Source organism: Calonectris borealis, chromosome 3, assembly GCF_964195595.1.
Source record: "Calonectris borealis chromosome 3, bCalBor7.hap1.2, whole genome shotgun sequence".
Lineage (NCBI taxonomy): Eukaryota > Metazoa > Chordata > Aves > Procellariiformes > Procellariidae > Calonectris > Calonectris borealis.
In genome coordinates this window covers 61,874,678-61,894,895 of record NC_134314.1, presented here as the reverse complement: position 1 = coordinate 61,894,895, position 20,218 = coordinate 61,874,678, and the positions used below count along the sequence as shown (strand labels likewise).

The 20,218-nt window shown below is 38.5% G+C and overlaps 1 protein-coding gene across 1 annotated transcript in view; it reads right to left on the bottom strand.

Annotated features, from left to right (window-relative positions):
* LAMA2 (laminin subunit alpha 2) overlaps window positions 1–20,218 on the bottom strand; it is a 397,684-nt gene that overhangs the window by 166,642 nt on the left and 210,824 nt on the right. Inside the window, exons 13-14 of the mRNA XM_075144626.1 lie at window positions 6,776–6,877; window positions 5,983–6,194 (exon numbers count right to left, since the gene is read on the bottom strand). Of these exons, the coding sequence (XP_075000727.1) occupies window positions 5,983–6,194; window positions 6,776–6,877 (314 nt within the window). The remainder of the gene's footprint in view (window positions 1–5,982; window positions 6,195–6,775; window positions 6,878–20,218) is intronic.

Here is a 20,218-nt window from a genome sequence, read left to right as displayed (position 1 = left end):
TCACCCTTAAAAAACAAATGCTAGACACTGGCTAAACAGCCATTGTTTAGCCAAACACTGAACATGATTTTTATTTAAAAAAACATGGAAGTACGATGAGAGATACAAGAAGTCTTTTGATAATCTTACAGGTAATATGTGAAACAAATGTAGTTTACCTCAACAGTATCCACTTGGGGAAAGAAATTCGGATTTAGGGATTTAATTCTTACAAGAATTCAGAAAGAACATTAAGGCATTACAGAGGTTCAATGACTTCTATTTTCACCCAGTAATCTTAACAGAGTGTTTGATTACTAGAGCTACCTGAAAAACTTCTTCTGAAGTCTTTTTCAGCAGAAAATACCTTTCTATTATGACATGCATTTTGTCAAAAAATCATCAATTTTCTTTGAAAAATGTAAACCAAACTTTTTTCCCTCCATACTAAGGCATTTTATCTTTTGGCTGCCAAAAAATCCTGAAAGTTATTTGGATGACCTTGGATAAGAAAACATCCAAGCAAAATATTTTGTTGTTATTGCAGCGTTTGAAGGAAAGGTTAAGACAGGATATTTTCCTACTCAATTTTATGACTACTCTCAATAAGACAGACATTAAAAGCAAAGGGAAAAAAAGGAAGATCTCTGAAATTAGGATGGGAGCTTCAGAAAAGCAGAAATTTTACCATCACTGGAGATATGACTGGACTTTGGAGGGACTACCATTACGGATTATGCAGTTAGAAACTTGAATCTAATTTGGTGATACTAGAGCCTCTCTAAAACAGAAGGATGCATGTTCCTATCCAGATCTTCAGTAAGATCTCTCACTTTTCAATATTGCCCCTTCGCTCCATTGCTGCATGTTTATTTTGCAATCATCCTTTTGAGTTTTCCTTACAATAAGGTAACCAATCTCTAGGATATTAGATATAAAATGATGATGAATTTTAACAGTAAAAAATCTAACAATTTAAGGAGAAAAATCTGTAAATGAAGAAACAAATTACTAGTAAAAAGCCAAGTTTTATTTATCCTTTGAACTACAGCTAGTTCCCTCTCAGCACAGATCTTGAAATAAAGAGAAGCACTTACACACCGAAACAATTGGCCCAGTATTATCCCACATTTGTATTCACGGAATTGTTCCAATTTTCATTATGTTCTGCTATTTGCTAAATGGGATTTTAATGTGTTTAACACTTTTTAGCATTAACAGTTACGCAGTGAAGAAAGCTGCAGTGATTTTTTTTTCTCCCATTTTGATGTTGCAATTTTGATTCCTCGATGCCATTCTGCATTCATTAAAATACATAATGCTGGCAGTAATGGGGCACTGGATCCTGGAGATGCATGAACAATTTGAAATTCAACATTGAGACCAAATATTTAAGCTGACTGTTACTGTCAGCAGGCAACTGTTGACTTCTAAAAACAAACAAGATTAAAAGGGAAGGGGACGTTTCAGGCAGCATCAGCATAGTTTGCTGTCTGCTATGCCAGGCATCTGAATCACATCAGCTACATAAGGCACATGAAGTACTGACCCAATCATTGCTCATTTGTCTTGAAGCCAATTCTGCATATGGAAGAAAATCCTCAGCTTTCCTTCTCTCCTTCTCCTTGCGTCTAGCACTGATTCTATCATTATCTTTAGGACCACAATTTCCAGTGTTCATCTGAGTGTCTACAACATTTACCATCAGTGGCCACTTTGGATATTAAAACTGAAGAGACAGTATTACTAAACTTTCTTTGAAGCACAAGCTAACAATATTAGATTAAACAAAAAGATAAGAGAGCGCTGTCTTTTCCTGGCCTGTTGCTTCTACCACAGATGGACTTAACTGCAACAGTTTGGAAGATCTGTCAAGTTACAACAGGATCTCGATTTAAACCCAGAATCTGTAATCACTTTCAAAATGATTGCTGCATTTTTGTGTTCTCATTTTTTATCCTACTTGACCATCTAAATGAAAGCCCACTCATTTGAGGAAGCTTCCTAATTATGCCATAGAGCAGTAACAACATTCTAAGCTTAAAATGACCCAAAAAATGTTCTCAGAAACATGCTTGAGTCAAACTTACTGTTACTGCATTAATATTGTTTAGTAACTACTTGAAGGTGCTACTGATTAACTAGTGTTTCTAGTAGGTTAAACTAAACAAGGGTGAAAAATATAATCTTTGAGTTAAAGCTCTTGCTAACTGGAGACAACCTTATTGAATTTCTAAGTCTCTACATGACTGCAAGAAAGTTGCTTAACCTTACAATGCCTCCATTCTGGCCTCTTCTCAAGCACAGATTATAATAGCACCCTTGGAAATCCTTACACATGTGGTGTCATTATCCAGTTTGAAAACTTTCAGTATTTAAATGAACAGGTTGCTTAATATAGCAATCTCTAATCAGCATGTTGCATAATCCTGCTTTGCGGCAGAAATTGTCACTCATGAAGGATCTAACAACCCTGTAATATTTCTGTCTCTCTGCCAGACCCTCTTTACTCTCTCAGAGGAATATCCATCTGTCCACCACATATACCTGTTTAAAAGACAATAAAAACCTCTTAGTTCATACCTACTTATCTACTAAGGCTTAGCTCTATACTGTTTCTTTGGCAAAAATGTCTTCCTTTGGAGCCCGTCAACAGTAGTCCTTAATCAGCCCAAGATATCACAAAGAATATCCTCTTCATTGGTTCTGGACATTTTCCCTGCAGTACTACAGGGGCAGAATACGGACAAAAGAGTTGTTTTGCATGATCTTAGAGTTATGAGCACAGCTTTGCACCTAGTATGGCTTAGCATAAGTGGAATTCAAAGAGAATATAAAAAGCCAGAACTGAGGCATACCCTGAAAATCAGCAATATGCCTACAACAACAGATCATAAGCTGGGTTGGATGACAGTAGATGCTGCTGCTGCTGCTACATCATGTGACTGGGAGCATGCACTGTTCTGAGAAGATTTAACTCCACCCAGTAAATCCCACCCTGATGGGTGAAACTACAATTCCTCCAGTTAAATCAAAGATGAAAAATCCAATCAATTTAATTGTGATTGGAATTTCACACCCTCTCTTCTGTCACACTAAACTGCAGTGAGCACCCTGACGGCACTCAATAAAATGTGTTTACTTTAGAGCAAACTATTTTCAGAGACTTCTGGACATGCTGATGGTAATCACACTAACATTCTTCTTTGGTAAGAGACATCATCGGGACAGCTAGAGATGTACCAGTAATATAAAACCATTTCTAGCAAAAAAGGTACTCTTCAAAATTAATTCAGCCCCTTCCCCTAGCCCACTTTTAAATCATTGTCTTCAAGGGACCAACCTCCCTAACTGTAATGTCACTACATCTAGAAGATGGTGGCTACTAACCTGCAAAGCATAAATTATATGTTTGTCCCAGAGTTCTTCCTGAAGAATATTTCCAAGACATGTTTTTGGAAAGTTATCTATAACGCACCACTGAAATGTTCCAGAGGCTGAATATGAACAAGACTACAAAACAGTGAGGCACCACATATGGCCAAATAGCTAAAGCAGTAATCTGGGATGCAGGCATAGTCTTCCAAATGTGTCACTGACTGGTCTGCCACTTCTTACTTACAAGGCATGAACTATAGACTGTGCTAGCTCTACGTGTGTGCTGACCTGAGCTCTATGTTGTCTCCCAGAGGGGATCTGATCCGTCCCACCCCCACTATTCCACAGTGTCGTGGTTTAACCTGGCAGGCAGCCAAATACCCGGCAGCCACTCGCTCACTCCCCTCTCCCCCCCAGTGGGACGGGGAGAGAATCAGAAGGGTAAGAGTGAGAAAAACTCGTGGGTTGAGATAAAGACACTTTAATAGAATACAAAAGGGAAAAAAAAAAAAAAAAAAAAAATAATAGAGTATACAAAATGAGTGATGCACAACGCAATTGCTCACCACCCGCGCTGACCGATAACCAAGTAGCGATCGCTACTTCCTGGATCACGCCTACCATTCATATACTGGGCATGATGTCACATGGTATGGAACACCCTGCTGGCCAGCTGGGCTGGCTGTCCTGGCTGTGCTTCCTCCTCCCTGTGCTAGCCTCTGCACTTGATAGCATGGAAGCTGTCCTTGACTACCAGGGTATTTAGCAACAACTGAAAACATCAGTGTTATCAACATTCTTCTCATACTAAATCCAAAACACAGCACTAGGAAGAAATTTAACTCTATCCCAGCCGAAACCAGGACACACAGTAGAGGCAAGATGGAGCCAGTACATGTCCAGCAATGCACTTTCCTCACAGATTTTAACTGCCTAGCCAAAGTGGGTTTTGTGGGAAAGCTCCCCTTCTCATTCTAGTACAAATGTCAGTACACAGATGTATGTAAACCACATTTCCCATAATACTTAGTAAGACCTTTGGCCCAAACAAAGTCAATCACACATATCTCCTTTAAAACAGCATAGCATAAAAGCCCCTATTATTCATCCCAAAATTGCTCCTGCCCTCCTTTAGTTTGGAAAATTCTGACTAATGTTTCTTTTTTATTTTATTTGAATGACAACGGAGTGGAGGAACAGCACCCACTGAGCTCCCACTAGTCTCAGCTGTAAACTGTGGATTAACAGATTCTCATGGTCTGCTCATAGTGCATAAAAGATGAGTTGTGGCCTGGTGGTTTGACTCTCCTCTAACACCAGGGTGGGATGGTGATGGGCCATGAATGGTTTTCAAACTGGATGTGAGGAGATGCAAGATTGATGACCAAATGAGCAAATTAGAAAACAGTTTGGCTCAAACTCAAGCTAGTTATGACGCATAAACTTATTTACATAGAGGTAATACATACTAATTAACCACAGAAAGAGAAAGAGATTGAAGAAACATAAATTCCTTTTGCAGGGAAAAAATGTACACTGCCAAAGCTCAAATCAGAAAACTGCATGCTGTTGACACAACCTGCCTTTCAATTCAGATGTATTTTAATTACTTAAGTATTCAAATGATGGTTGGATTGCTTAAGAAATTTTGCAGTAGCAAAAACTGTATCTATGCTCTCAGCAAATAATCACTAGTGTGCTATCAGCTCCCTCCATTCTAAATTGGCTTATGCCATTGAATGAAGTGATGTGTAGGTTAGAGAACATTTCAGGTTTCATGTCTTGTGAGTAGAAAACTACTATGCAATCAATTCCGTTGCACATTTAAAAAATATTATTTATGCCACCTAACTATTAATGTATAGACAGAGTGCAATCATGCAGTATCAGGAAAGAGGCTGTCTTCTAGCCCACCTGGAGTATTTGCTCATACACTTATGAAAATTTTAAATGCAAGATGAGCTTTACAGGTTCAACCACACTGCAGCCACTGAGATAGAACAACTGTGTCATCTCATGTAACATGTCTTTCATTTTATCAGAAGACTCAGAATAGTTGACATGAAATTAGTGGTTTTAAGCAGTCCAGGCAGCAACCTGACATAAATCAAGGGAAAGGCTTTGGGATTAGCCAGTTCTGTGTGTGGTACTGATTAAAAACATAGAAAACTCCCCTCAAACCACTCTTCCAGCTTAGAGACTTAGAATATTACTCTCTGGTCCACTGTTAATGTGGTCCTGTATCCTCATTAAATGGGGAAAACAATATATAAGCAATATATCATCTCTTACTTCAACATGTCATTACTGCATTCCATGATTTACCATATACATAGGAATTACAGTGTTCACAAAATAAACATATTTATAGAACTGTCATTCATGCCTTAATAGTCCATGTGATTTCATTTTCTTACAAGGCTGCTTCTCTCTGTTGCCTCTCCTCCTCCTGCCTACCCAAAATGAAACTAATACTAACAACTGTTTGAAAGTGTAAATGAATGCTATGGATTTCATTATAATAAATTAGTGTGTCTTAAATTACATCAGCTTAGTTCTCTGAAGAGAGAAACCAAGTATTTTGAGAAGCTGCCTGTAGCAAATGGACACATTTTCCACATTCACCTGTAGATGGCATTCATCCCATAGCTGTATGTGGCTCTTATGAGGATCCTCTTTACATTTGCAAGGACAGTCATGAACTCCCTCCTGCTGACTGGAACATCAGTGCCATGCACAGAGAACGATTCTGGTTTCAGCACAATTTCTTCAGTGTGCTCTTCAGAAGGCTGCAGGTGAATCCCCCCTTTTGGAGTGCTGATTCTCAAGTCACCTCCCTAGATAGAGCCATGAGAGACAGACATTTAAATATGAAAAAAGTCAGGAAAAAAGCTCTATCTGTACCCAGTTGGGGTACAGGATTTATTGCATAATATATTTCAGAAAAATAATAAATATCAGGAACAACATTCACCTTTCATAACCTTGAAATGGGCTTGCCTGATAAAGTTGAAAGTCAGTGCAAAAGTTTAGATTATTCAGCTAAAACCTAGTGTCATGCTTTTGCATAGGCAAAAGCAAATTCATACAATGTCGAGCTGCACAAGAACAGGTCTGCTGAAAGAATGTGAAAGTGTTACCTCAAACAACCAATTATTTTATTTCTTCATTCTTCCTGATGAACAGGAAGAGTATAGTTTTGTAAGCTACTGCAATATTGCAAGAGACTCCTTGAGATACCAAAGATTTTAGTTCTCTAAAATGTGTCCATTTTCTGATACTATAAATTAGCTGAAAGTATGTGCACCCTGCTGTTTTGTGCCCTCAACCACAAGGCTTCACACTGAACATCTGAAGAAGTAGGCAATTTTCTTTCTTTTTTTTTTTTTTTTGGTGGCTGAAAATACAATCACTTTACCTCTATGATGACATCAGATTGAACCATCAACTGAACTGTCTCTTCTTCCTCTGTGAAGTCATAGAAGACTGTAAATTTCAGACGTCCTCCAGCAGCTCCTACCTGGGGAGAAAAAAAGACAGAAAAAATGCAAATAAATGAAAGAAAACAGGCCTTAACCATTTGAGGGCAGTTTTTACGAGCGTCAGTATTTCCCAGAATAGACTTCTAGTGTTGCAAAACCATATGCAGATAGCTGGGGAGTACAGCTTTATGGACTGTTCCCTTCTTGGTCAACCATCTAGAAATCACGCTTAGTCATTTTTCTTCTATGCCTGTTGAAGGCTGCAAATTCCTTAAAACATCGAACTAACAAAGTAATCAGAAACAGATCTGAAATCTAGGCAAATTTCCACTAATACTGACATTAGGTTTTCAGTGTATTTCAGTTACATGGCTCTCATTTAGGCTGGGCCTCCATCAGCAGCCTTAGCAACCTTTATAAGATTCAATAACTTCTGTTTTGTTATGGGGCAAACTATCAAAAAAGAAAAAAGCCCAGTGATGTTTCTCTTAGAATGAACTGTAACCTAAAATAAAGTAAGAATTTTCCCTCATGGAGTCAAATAAATTTACTTTAAAAGAATGCTCCAGCCCTTTCTCTCAGTTTGACTCAACCTTCAATGTGAGAAGTCAATAACCAGGCTCTCGTGTCATGTCAATATATTTTTTCTATGCTCTTTTAGCCCCCAAAACTAGGGCACTGACACTAGCTTTTCCATGAAAAAATGGAAAAAGTACATCAGTTTTAGGATGCAAATCAAAAGCTGCAGTCTTGAATGACAGAGTTTAGTACAAAACCAGTGCTTTTTGTTAATCGTTTCAAAGCAGCATAAGTAAATCAGAGGTTGCAAGAACTACATTTTGGTTTTTAAATGCATCTGCCTCGTACTTCAGTGCAACGTGACCCTCCTCTCGGAGATTATTAAAATCACAGGGATCCTTCTGCCTTCCAGTGCATACTGCTGACCACAGAGCAACTCATGAGTCTTCTACAAAAAGAATAATCTGGTTATTCTCAAGGACATAATGTGCTATCTCTTGTTCGTCATACTAGATGGTTTTTTGCACACAGTAACAGAAAGCAGTGACAGTCATCAACTTCATTATTTTATGATGCATCTAATTTAAGGGGAGAAAAAAAGTCCCAGCATTTAAGGCATGGTAATCAACTGATTTTGAATTAGCCACAAAGGTATACAAATCCATAAACTGCATCTGAGGCTGTACAGGTAATTGCTAGGTTAAAGCCAGAAAATTCACTCCAATTAGTAACCCAAAGCTTGGATCACAGAATCATAGGATCATAGAATCATAGAATATTTCACGTTGGAAGGCACCCATAAGGATCATTGAGTTCAACTCCCTGCTCCTTGCAGGACTACCTAAAACTAAACCTATGACTATGGTCAGACGCTCCTTGAACTCTGACAGGCTTGGTGCCGTGACCACTTCCCTGGGGAGCCTGTTCCAGTGACCAACCACCCCGTGAATAACCTTTTCCTAATGTCCAATCTGAACTTCCCCTGACACAGCTTCATTCCATTTCCTTGTGTCCTATCACTGGTCATCAGAGAGGGGAGATCAGCACCTCCCCCTCCGCTGCCCTCCTTGAGGAAGTTGTAGACTGTGATGAGGTCAACCCTCAGCCTTCTCTTCTCCAAGCTGAACAAACCAAGTGACCTCAGCAGCTCCTCCTAAGTCTTGCCCTCAAGACCTTTCACTATCTTGGTCACCCTCCTCTGGACACACTCTAATAGTCTGATGTCCTTATATTGAAGCACCCAAAACTGCACACAGTACTCGAGGTAGGGCTACAGCAGTGCAGTGTAGAGTGGGACAATCACCTCCCTCGACCAGCTAGCTATGCTGGATGCACCCCAGGACATGGTTGACCCTTTTGGCTGACAGAGCACACTGTTGACTCACACTCAACTTGCCATCAACCCAAACCCCCAGATCTCTTTCCGCGGGGCTGCTCTCCAGCCTCTTGTCCCCCAATTTGTATGTATAAGCAGGATTACCCCATCCCAGGTGCAGAATCTAGCACTTGCTCTTGTTAAATTTCATATGGTAGGTGATTGCCCAGCTCTCTAGTCTATCCAGATCTCTCTGTAAGGCCTCTCTACCCTCGAGGGAGTCCACGGATCCTCCTAGTCTAGTGTCATCGGCAAACATCAGCATTGGATGTTTATCTACATAGTATCCAAACCTGTGGATCCAATGCAACTACATTCAGCCTTGACCGTAACAACATGAAAAGACATTTTTTTCCTTAGACACACCTTTTACAGCATTTTTGTTTTGCCTGTGGTCAAGGCTAAACACTGGTTTATAACTGTAAGAGGAATGTAGAAAATTTAGATATCCAAAATGCTGCAAGAAGTACCCAGAATTGCCTTCAGCTTTAGACAAACATTTTAAAAGAATGAAAATAATGGAAAAACAAAGTTTGTGTGGTTTTAGGCAACCTATACAAAGTATGTACCAAGACAGTTTTACTTTTTCCCAACTACATAACCTTTACCTTAGTAAATGAAAATCCAACACAGGAAATTGGTAGGTCATACAGAAAAAAAAATGAAAGGAAAGGTTCTGATTTAAAATAAATGCAGATAGAAAAGCAGTCAACAGTGCAAACTTTCACCAAAAAACTGTTAGAAAGGAGTAGACAAAGAGATAATAGTTTAGAGAAAGCAACCAGAATGGATTAGGGACGTCTAAAATATAACCAACAGGAAATACTAAAGGAAAGGGGTGGGTTTGACTAGTGCAGAAAAGAGAATGCTAAAAGGGAATAGGAAAATAGTTTACCAAAACCATAAAAGACTGGAAAAATTAAATGGTCATTTTTATTTTCCTGTGGCAACTGCAGGGAAGGCATGAAGAAGATTCAGCTTGAATACACAGAAACCTTTCTGACTATAAAGATGGTCAAAACAGTACCAAGCTACTTGAAAATGCTATTGAATTCCTTCATTAAATGTTTCACAGCAGTTCAAACATGTCAGAGATACTCTAGGTATGATGCCTAAGAGTTGGAATATGACTAAGAAGTCTCTTGAGGTCTCTGCTAGCCACAGCAGTCTGAGTTTCAAGGCTGCAACTGGCAAGATTTGCATATGACAAACAGGATCGCACATTGAAGTCAAGGTCCCAAAATGGTACTTATAGGAGAGAGCACCTGGTAGTTCAGAATATATATTTACCTTGTGTGCTGTATAATACTAATGTAGATTAGAAAAAAACCCAAACTTATATAAAACAGAAAGTACGACTTCCTTCTGCCATTGTTTATGAAGGTTATTTCCTTCCTCTGTATATTTAAAGTTCAAGTTCACTCACAGGCAAAAGAATTCAGAGGTCAATCCATGTGCTGCATGAACAATTATGTCTCTACTTTTCAATGAATTTTGAATACAACAGCGATACAGAAGTTGGGCACCTCTGAGTTCCCTTCATTTTGATGTTGTTCTTTGTATCGCCCGAAGATTCAGAGTTCTGCCTCAAGGATTGTCATCCGAGGCCGTATCAACACCAAAGAGAACAGAGCATAAAATTTTGTCTTGCTGGTGACAAAGGCATGTATTGTTGAGACAAGAATTGCTGACTGAAAACATCAAGGAAGTTCCACAGAATTTCCTTTATCTCTCCCACCTGTTTTTAGATTAATACATCAAATATGTCTTCCCAGCTCAGGAGGCAGAATCTACATGTTCAAGAAAAGTCACAGGCTCCCCAAGAAATACAAGTATAGGAAAGAGAAATCACAGCTATCTTAATTCTAATCCACCAAGTTTCTAGCAGACAATTAATTTTTTTGGTTGTTCACTGTTAACTGTACTTCTACTATTATGTTACATGTTATTAAAGGATTGTTGCGGTTTAACCCTAGCCAGCAACTAAACACCACACAGCCGCTTGCTCACTCCCCCCACTCCGGTGGGATGGGGGAGAGAATTGGGAGGGTAAAAGTGAGAAAACTCGTGGGTTGAGATAAAGACAGTTTAATAATTGAAATAAAATAAAGTAAAATAGTAGCAATAATAATAATAATAATAGAATATACAAAGCAAATGATGCACAATGTAATTGCTCACCACCCTCTGACCACTGCCCAGCCAGTTCCCGAGCAGCAGTCACTGCTCCCCAGCCAACTCCCCCCAGCTTATATACTGAGCATGACATCACATGGTATGGAATACCCCATTGGCCAGTTTGGGTCAGCTATCCTGGCTATGCTCCCTCCCAGCTTCTTGTGCACCTGGCAGAGCACAGGAAGCTGAAAAGTCCTTGACTAGGGTAAGCACTACTTAGCAACAACTAAAACATCAGTGTGTTATGAACATTATTCTCATACTAAATCCAAAACACAGCACTATACCAGCTACTAGGAAGAAAATTAACTCTATCCCAGCCGAAAGCAAGACAAGGATATAACCAGAGAGCAGAATAGACTGACTACAACATCCTGACAGTTGCATTCTGGGCCAGCCAAAACCCTCTGAAGCAGGAGAGAGGGCTCCTTTCCTGTGAACAAATGGCCATGCTCAACAGGAAGGAAGCTGGAGGGTAGGAGGAAGCACTCAGTACTACCTTGTCTAAAGCATGCTTTGATGTTATGCCTGTCACACTAAAATCACTTTTAAATCAAGACAAGTGATAGTAAACCACAAATATTTACAGCATTGAAAACAAACAGCAATGCTACAAATATCTGCAAAGCCATAGATGAGGAAAGCTTGCATCTCTTTATATGGAAATCAAATTCCAGAAGTCCTTCTCTTCTTCCACTTAGTCAGTCTGCTGTCAATACTTTTCTGGGGCAAGCTGTCAGGATCTCTCCTGCTAATATCATTGGAGAGTACCTCTTTCTTATACAGCTTTTATAACCCATCTTATTCTTGAATCATTTGGTGATTCACACTTTCCCTCTCCAATGCCTCTTTTAACTCTGCCTCTAAAGTTTTAGCACCTACTCCACTACACTAGAGACTGCCTCATTTCTTCTGAACAACATCTGCCAAATGTAACATCAGAAGATCAGGAGCTACCTCCGCTAAACAGGGTGCTGTTTACAATCCCTTATCCCATTAAGCAGTAAAATCATAGAATCATTAAGGTTGGAAAAGACCTCTAAGATCATCGAGTCCAAACGTCAACCCAACACTACCATGCCCACTACACCATATCCCTAAGCGCCTCATCTACACGTCTTTTAAATACTTCCAGGGATGGTGACTCCACCACTTCCCTGGGCAGCCTGTTCCAAGGCCTGACCACTCTTTCAGTAAAGAAATTTCTCCTAATGTTCAGTCTAAACCTCCCTTGGCGCAACTTGAGGCCATTTCCTCTTGTCCTATCGCTAGTTACTTGGCAGAAGAGACCAACACCCACCTCGCTACAACCTCCTTTCAGGTAGTTGTAGAGGTCTCCCCTCAGCCTCCTCTTCTCCAGGCTAAACAGTCCCAGTTCCCTCAGCCGCTCCTCATAAGACTTGTGCTCCAGGCCCTTCACCAGCTTCGTTGCCCTTCTCTGGACACGCTCTAACACCTCCATGTCCTTCCTGTAGTGAGGGGCCCAAAACTGAACACAGTATTCGAGGTGCGGCCTCACCAGTGCCGAGTACAGGGGCACGATCACTTCCCTACTCCTGCTGGCCACACTATTTCTGATACAGGCCAGGATGCCATTGGCCTTCTTGCCCACCTGGGCACATGCTCTTCTGTCAGCTAGGAAGGGACCGAGTTTGTGATTAAAGCATCTAAATATAGTTGCCCGTTTGTGATTTAGATGACCATGACACCCTTGAGTGGAAGCCAGATGGAATATACTGGAGCATCTGATATGGCACTATGTGGCTACGTGTAGACAACTGAAAGAAGTTCTTTGTATAGTCAAAGGAATCTAGAGAGTGGCTGGTCTATGGTTTCCCCACTGATGGATGACTTTCAAATCATTTCACTTTGTATTTATATTTAAAAAATAACTTGGAAGACATAAAATACATTTCACAAATGAATAAAGTATTACACAGTAAGTGTAGTATTGAAATAAAACACATGCACCTTGCTCATATGTTTAGTAGTAAAATCTGTATCAGAATGGATTTAGCTCAGAGAGGCTTTGATCTCAGGCCTAATCCCAGAGAACATGACACCTTCAAAAGCAGAAATATATTACTACATTAAACTAGATTTAGACCAACACTCATACAACACCAGACTTTAGAAATGAGTGAAATAAAAGGCATCAACAAATATGAAGAAGTCGGACAATCTTTTCCCTCTTCACTGTTAGTGGTTCTAGCAGAAATATAGTCACTGACACGTTGTATTAGAGAGACAAGCATTACAGAGAGAGTTAATATTTTTATTAGACCAATAGAGATGCAATGCAGCTATAGAAAGGTGACATGCTTTTGGAAACATGAACCCTGCTTGCTATTACATTGTTGTGTAGATAGACATACAGTTAGAACTATACCAAGTGAACAAATGATACCAGAAAAAGGAAAAGAAAAAAAAAAAAAAAGGCTTGCAAACATGAACGGGCAGAACATTTCAGTGGAGAAAGCTAACACACGAACCGCTGAACACAAAAACAAGGAGGAGTCTCACAGCAAGCTGCTGAGAGTAACTCAAGGTTCTAAGAGATAATAATGTTCTCTTATTCCAGAAGACACCCCCAAAACAAACAAAACCCCCATTTGTTTCCTGATATGCCTGTGAACGTTCTTTTGCTTGCTGTGATGATTATGAGAAATGACACAGATGCTCACTCAGTCTTCCAGTAGCTCTGTCATATTCCTGGTGGCAATATCTACCACTAGATGCAATGCTTGAAGGTAATGAAATCATATTATATACAGTTTAACATTCCCTGCTAGCCTTCTTGAATTCCCATGAAATAGAGCTGCAATAAAATCTTGAAGTTTATTTGGACTCCTTCACCTTCACAAACTCTCTAGGTACACGTTTATTTTATGACACAGATTTAAGCAAATATAGAGATATTTGCAACCAGAACATCAGCACTAACAATGTGAAGGAAATCCTTTAAAAAAAAAAAAAGAAGCTTGCTCCCAGTTTATTAGTGGTGACCAATTTAATCCATAACTGTTTGGCACCTATGCAGTTGTGGTGTGATTTGACAAGGCGCTGAACAGACAATGTACCATCCTAACCGATAACTAAGTGTATATGTGTTCTTCTAGCCAGCCCACTCAATGCAGAAGGGAATAGACAAAGGGCAGCTTTTCCTAACTTAATTTACTTATGTTTAAGGAAATATTCCATTGTTAATCCAGCTCTCATCTGGATGATTATCTTCTTTATGAAAAAGTACCGGCAGTAGATTTATAATATTTAATTGAGTTTTGCTTATTCAGTCTTCGTGCTGGTTGTAGAGTGAGGGAAGACAGGGACTAGAAAAGAATTCTGATAGAACCATCACCAAGAAAACATGAAACTTTTATTCATTTAGTAATAGCTCTCAGTAAAGATTGCATGTTTTAGTTCCACTCAAGATCCAATTAGAGATTAAATAGACTCTCCTCTCTTAGACAGACTTGAATTTAGATAGGATATAAAAGCCCTTCTGAGGCATTATAGCAATATTTCAGATAAAGCAGGGAGCAGAATAATCATGTTGCATTTGAATGACAGTATAGTTCTCACTAGCTTTAAAAAATGCCAGAGTTCACTTCACAGGGAAGTTAATTTTTTCCCCTGAAAGAATGGGCTTTTTCCCCCAACTCTCTACCACCTACAGTTCCCCCAACTCTGTCCCAGCTAGTTCAGAATCCTACAGTTTCCCTGCTTAAGTACACTCAAAATTCTTTTACATAAATTGTAAAAATTGATGCTACATTCTACTTAAATTCACTCATTCAGAATACTGCTCCAGAGAAGTTAATGGAACAAGGAGGGAATAAGCTTATATAAAGTAGCCTGACTATATTGCTTGGTTCAGCATTATGAACCAAGCAATTATTGGTTCATCATTGCTTTCCATGAGTGTTTTTCTACAACACTGAATCGCTCAAAGGGGAAACTGAGCATTTCAAACTATTCACTGTCACCTCCAGCTTCTTGAAACAGACCACTCCGATAACCAAGTCACACTATAAAAAGATTTCCAAGTCATTCTTTTCTGGATTCTTATGGAGAATGTTATGATACAGCCTCTTTAATTTTTAGTATTTCCTCTGCTGATCCTACGTAAAGGCAGAGTTAAGTCAAAGATAAAGGAGTTTTATTCAAAGTAGGCACTCATTTCATCACAGAATGTTCTCCAATATCTAAGCCATATGAAATGGCTCTAAGAAATCAAAGAGCAATATATAAAGCATACCAGTGAGAAAACATTTATTTGCTCTACCTCAAATTATCTTCATGGAAAATTCAAAAAAAAAATCCTTAAAAACTCATTGTGTAAGACCTTCTTCCTTTGTACATTGGATAATGGGGAACAACACATTCACAATAAATCTGAATATTTTAAAGTTTTCCAGCAATGAAAAGAACCCTCAAATCTGTGGCTTTAATTTTTTTCCCCTAAGTGAAAGTTTTCTGGTTGAGAGACAAGTAACACCTGTCCACAGAGCAAGCACAACCGATAAGTAGCAACCAAAACTCTGCCAAATTGTACTTCATATGTACCTTGACCATGTCTCTTTTATATATTTTATATCAATATTTGAGCAATCAGGATCCCTTCCAGAATACATGTTAGTCTCAGCTATAGCAAAGTCTTTCTGCATCTGATCACTAGGCAGTAGAAAGAATACCCTGGCACCTATCAGAGAAATATCACGCATTCAGATTCAAATACAACGGAAACATGAGTGAAGAAAGAACATCAAAAGGGGAAGGCATTATATTCTAGTCAGTATCTCCCTTGCAAGTATCCCTTGTTTTTGCTAGAATATCAGTAAATCAAGTGTAATCGGACAGTAAAGTTTTTTTTATTTTTGATCCTGCTGCCTTTTCCTTCTTGCTCCAGAAGATGCAAGGCATAATTTTTGTAAAGTGGTTGATAACTCTTGCCATCCTGAGCATGACAATCTGACACTTATTTAGAGCCTCTTCACATTTGAAATAGTTTGTCACACATAACATAGACCAATTAAAATCTTACACAATTCTTTTAATTCAATGTATCTGCTATAATAAGAAACATTTAAATGGAATATATTAAAGAATTCAGTAAGAAGCTTCTTATATCCATAAACTCAGCCCAGTCTCACTGTTACTGAGATACTGTATTAACATTACCATTTCATAACCCTGGTTCTCTTCCTCTTTGGATAAACTAGACTGCATTATTTGGAAGCAAAGAAAAATTAGATCTGTACATAAAATGCAAGAATTCATTGTGTGTAATGCTGTGGTGGTGCATTTGCTCCTCTCTCTTGGGCCGCTCTATGATCTCAGGAATTCCCGTTAGGCCTTGGCCTTTGTGTAATTAGTTGGGCGGTTAAGTGTCCTTTGACTGTACCAGGAACTCTTGCATGGCTAAGGTGGGGAGCAGCACTGACCGCACCAGGAACTCCTGTTGCCTGGCCAAGTTGGGGAACGAGAGCAGGGATAATTCGTCACCCCCTGACAGCCTTGGAACATCCTTATCTGGATCGTGGCTTGAGTGGAACAGTACCATTGTTACTGGAATCTTGAGAATTCTAGTAACTACCGACTTGGATTGTGGCCAGGATGGAAATTTACGGATGACTAAAGCCAATCATGTTGCGAATCTATAAACGGTGGTCCTAAGTGAAACCCTTTGAGCTCTCCTGGACTGCAGCGGGCTGCGACCAGCACCTTCCTCTGAGTGGGATGCCTCTCAGAGCTTGTGAACTCTCAAGTTTGCGAAGTTCGGAGGACTGTTGCCAAAAGCTGACGATTGGTCCTGGGCCGAAACCCTTCACTCCTTGAGGCTCCACCTCACCCATTGAGAAATGCCAAGACATTTGAAGTGAATATTTCACTGAATTCGAAGGGAATTTTTAACAGGTATACCTTTGTACATTTATATGTTTTTGTGTCTCTGTGTGTGTGTGTGAATTGATTTAGGTATCCGATAGCAAGTATAGTATAAATATTGCCATCTCGAATCTGTAATTAAGTCACTGTTGTGATTACAGTAAATTCTACTGACTCACTTTGTAAATGTTAAATTAGTCAATGATTAAGTGCTGCTAAAATCTTGTGATCCACCTTAAAACTGTGAATGAACATTAGACTGCTACTAGACATATATAATCCCTTAGACATAAATCATTGACCAAGTCTGAGACTGAGTCTCAGCCACATCTAAGCTCCATCAGGAGTTTAGAAAGCAAGGGGGTCTACTCTGAACCTCATGACTCAACGGGAGGATTTCCTTATTCTTTGTATTTCTTCCATTAGAGATAAACCGTTGTCCATGTCTGAGACTAAGATTGGATGTAGCCACACCTAAGCTCCATCGGAGTTTAGAAAGCAAGCGGGTCTTCTCTGAACCTCATGACTCAACGGGAGGGTCTCCCTTACCCTTTTGCATCTCTGTATAAATCATTCTAACTCAATTCTAACTTGATTTTTCCTTTGTATGTTTCATCCATGTAGTAAGTGATAGAGTGAACCTTGCCATTGAACTTTGTTAAGTCATGCTTTTACAAAATCACATTAAACCTGCTTTTGCTAATACCTTTGATGGTGACTCTTTAAGCGATCTAAATCACTCATCTCTGACAAACACATAATATCGAAACATTCAATGATATCATGGAACTCTAAAAGGAAAAACGGAATAAATCTCAGTTCCTAAGGAAGATGGGAACTAAAGGACATCAGCTGTCCAGTGAGCCCTGTGCTGCCACACCTACTTATGTTGAGTAGTTGCTCTTTCTGAACTTAGCACTGAAAAAATTAATGGAATCAGTGACTGATTAAAAAATTTGCACAATAAGATTATATACTGTTTCCTGAAATGTGCTTATAAATGTAGACATTTACTCTACAAATTCTCAAATCTCTACCATCATTCCTGGCTGTCATTTCCTCTCACTGGAGAAGAGAAACAGTACTGTCCAGCCAACCATTCCTGAAGTCTAAAATCTACTTTGCTAATGATAAGCGTTGACAAAATTTGTAAGTATCAATTTAGCAGGGCCAGAGTGGCTGAAGGGTGTAGGTCTGGATAAAAATACCACTTTTTCTTTAACTGTGAAAGTGTTTCAGACTACTAGTGATATTGAAATCAAACTCACTGTTTGAGCATCAACTCTGAGACATGTTTCTAAATAAAAACTGTTTACTGCTGGTCTTGTAGATGTCAACAACCTCATAACTGAAAGTAATTCTTAATTTTACTAATTAAATGTTCATCTCCCAGTTCCATGGTCTTTGGTTCCAAAGGAACAAACCATAATTACAGTAGACATATCAATAAATGCCTTCCTGTAATATTAGAATGAAATACTAACCAGAACATTTGTGTCAGTGTTCAGTTCCATTAAGACACAAGAACCGACCCTTACCCTCCCATCTCTGGCTGTACTCCTTCATGAATATTTTAACAAGAAAAAGAATTTGCATAATTTTGCAAAACTAAAAAAGCTCATATTTCTATGGCAACAAAATCCCAGCATGCAAGGATTATTAAAAACTAAAATGCAGGACAATAAAACGAGCAATTTTCAAGTCCAAATTAAAAGCTGTTCTTCGTAAAAATATTTCCCTCAGCCTTGCTATTGCATTTAGGGGTAATCAATACTTGCATCCAATATCGTTGAGGACATCCCACTGTGTGATGATCTTAAAATCAAAATCCATGAATACTTCCTGAAGTGTTGACTTGCTACTGAAAAAGCTTAAACAGTGTAAGTAGCAACAAGAAATAGTTAAATTCCATTTCTTTGTTAGTACAGTTCACCAAGTTAGACTGTAAGTATTCTTGATCTTAGGCTTTCTTTTGTTTCCATGTTTGTAAAATAAACAAAATAGCTCAGGAATGTTATTTCTAAACTTTGCCACAACAGAAAATGAAAAAAACCCTTAACTTCTAGCCAGCCAAGAGTGATTTTCCTACCTCCTTCTACTTAACTGTTTTGCAACATTACTATGGACAATATTGTACCATAATGATGGCTGCACAAGTAATTCAAAGCAAAGTATGACATAACTAGCATTTTGGGATCCTTTAGGAAATTGAAACATATCATAACGTTTCAAGCATGAAAGAGTTGTGTAACTGCAGTATCTATTGTGCAAACTTATTCTGACAGAAAGGATATACCGTTTTTAATATCTGTCAGTGTTTTTAACTTTTTAAATGGGAGGTTTGGAATGGAATAGCATGTAAATACATCAATATTTTGAAGAAAATTCCTTCTTTTCTAACAAAAATGCAAGGATATGCAAAGCCCAAATCTCTGCTCTTCAGAAGTGGCTTATCATTTGGTATAATAAATAATAATACATTCTTATTTAGTATTTTACTGCATATCATGGAGACCTCTAAGGATCACATATCAAAATAGAAGCAGTAAAAATAAACATTTGAGTATTAAACAAAGATACAGATGTATAAACATGTCTTTGTGTACTATAATTCACTGACACTAATAATAATAAAACAAAAAAAAAACCCAAAAAACCCCCCAAAAATCCCTGCATTTTGATTTCATTTTTCAGGCCAGGGGAAAACAAAGCAGTGAATCAGAACTCCTGTGATTTTTCCTCTATTTTCAGTCAGTATAAACCATGTTTTGAATTACTTTGCCTCTGGAGCCAATGCTTTCTCATGATTAAATTCATGGCCACTTTCCTGACTTGTTAGTTTTGCAGCCTTTCTTCCACTAACCTTATTCATGACAAGGTAACGTAGATTTGAAAAATACCTATGTTTTCTTTTAGAGAAAGAAACTTGTGTTTGATGTCAGTTGAAATGCATGCTAGCTAATAGTAACTAAATATATGTATGTATTACAGAAAACCTGAATTTTAATACTGTTTTTCTCCAGGAACAAAGATTTTTCAGAACAGTATAGACAGCACTTAATTAATAAATATGCTTTAAGACAGAATTTAGAAAAAAAATCAGTGTAGATAAAATCTGTCATTCCATTCTTTATTGTACCCAAGAAAGCAATCCTGCACTTGCTATCACCGTCATGGTAATCCACAGGCAATTCTTACTTGAGGCAATGCACTCATATACGAACACTGCACGTGCACAGACACAGACACAGACACAATATATATATTTATATGCATACGCAGTGAAAACAAAACTTGATATGCACTCATCTTTGAAATCTACAAAACTGTGCTGCTGTTTAAAAAGGTAAGAAGAAACAAGCTTGTTTCAAAATAATTGTAAAGAAAAGGTCCTTTCTGAAAATATTTGCAGGTAAAATTT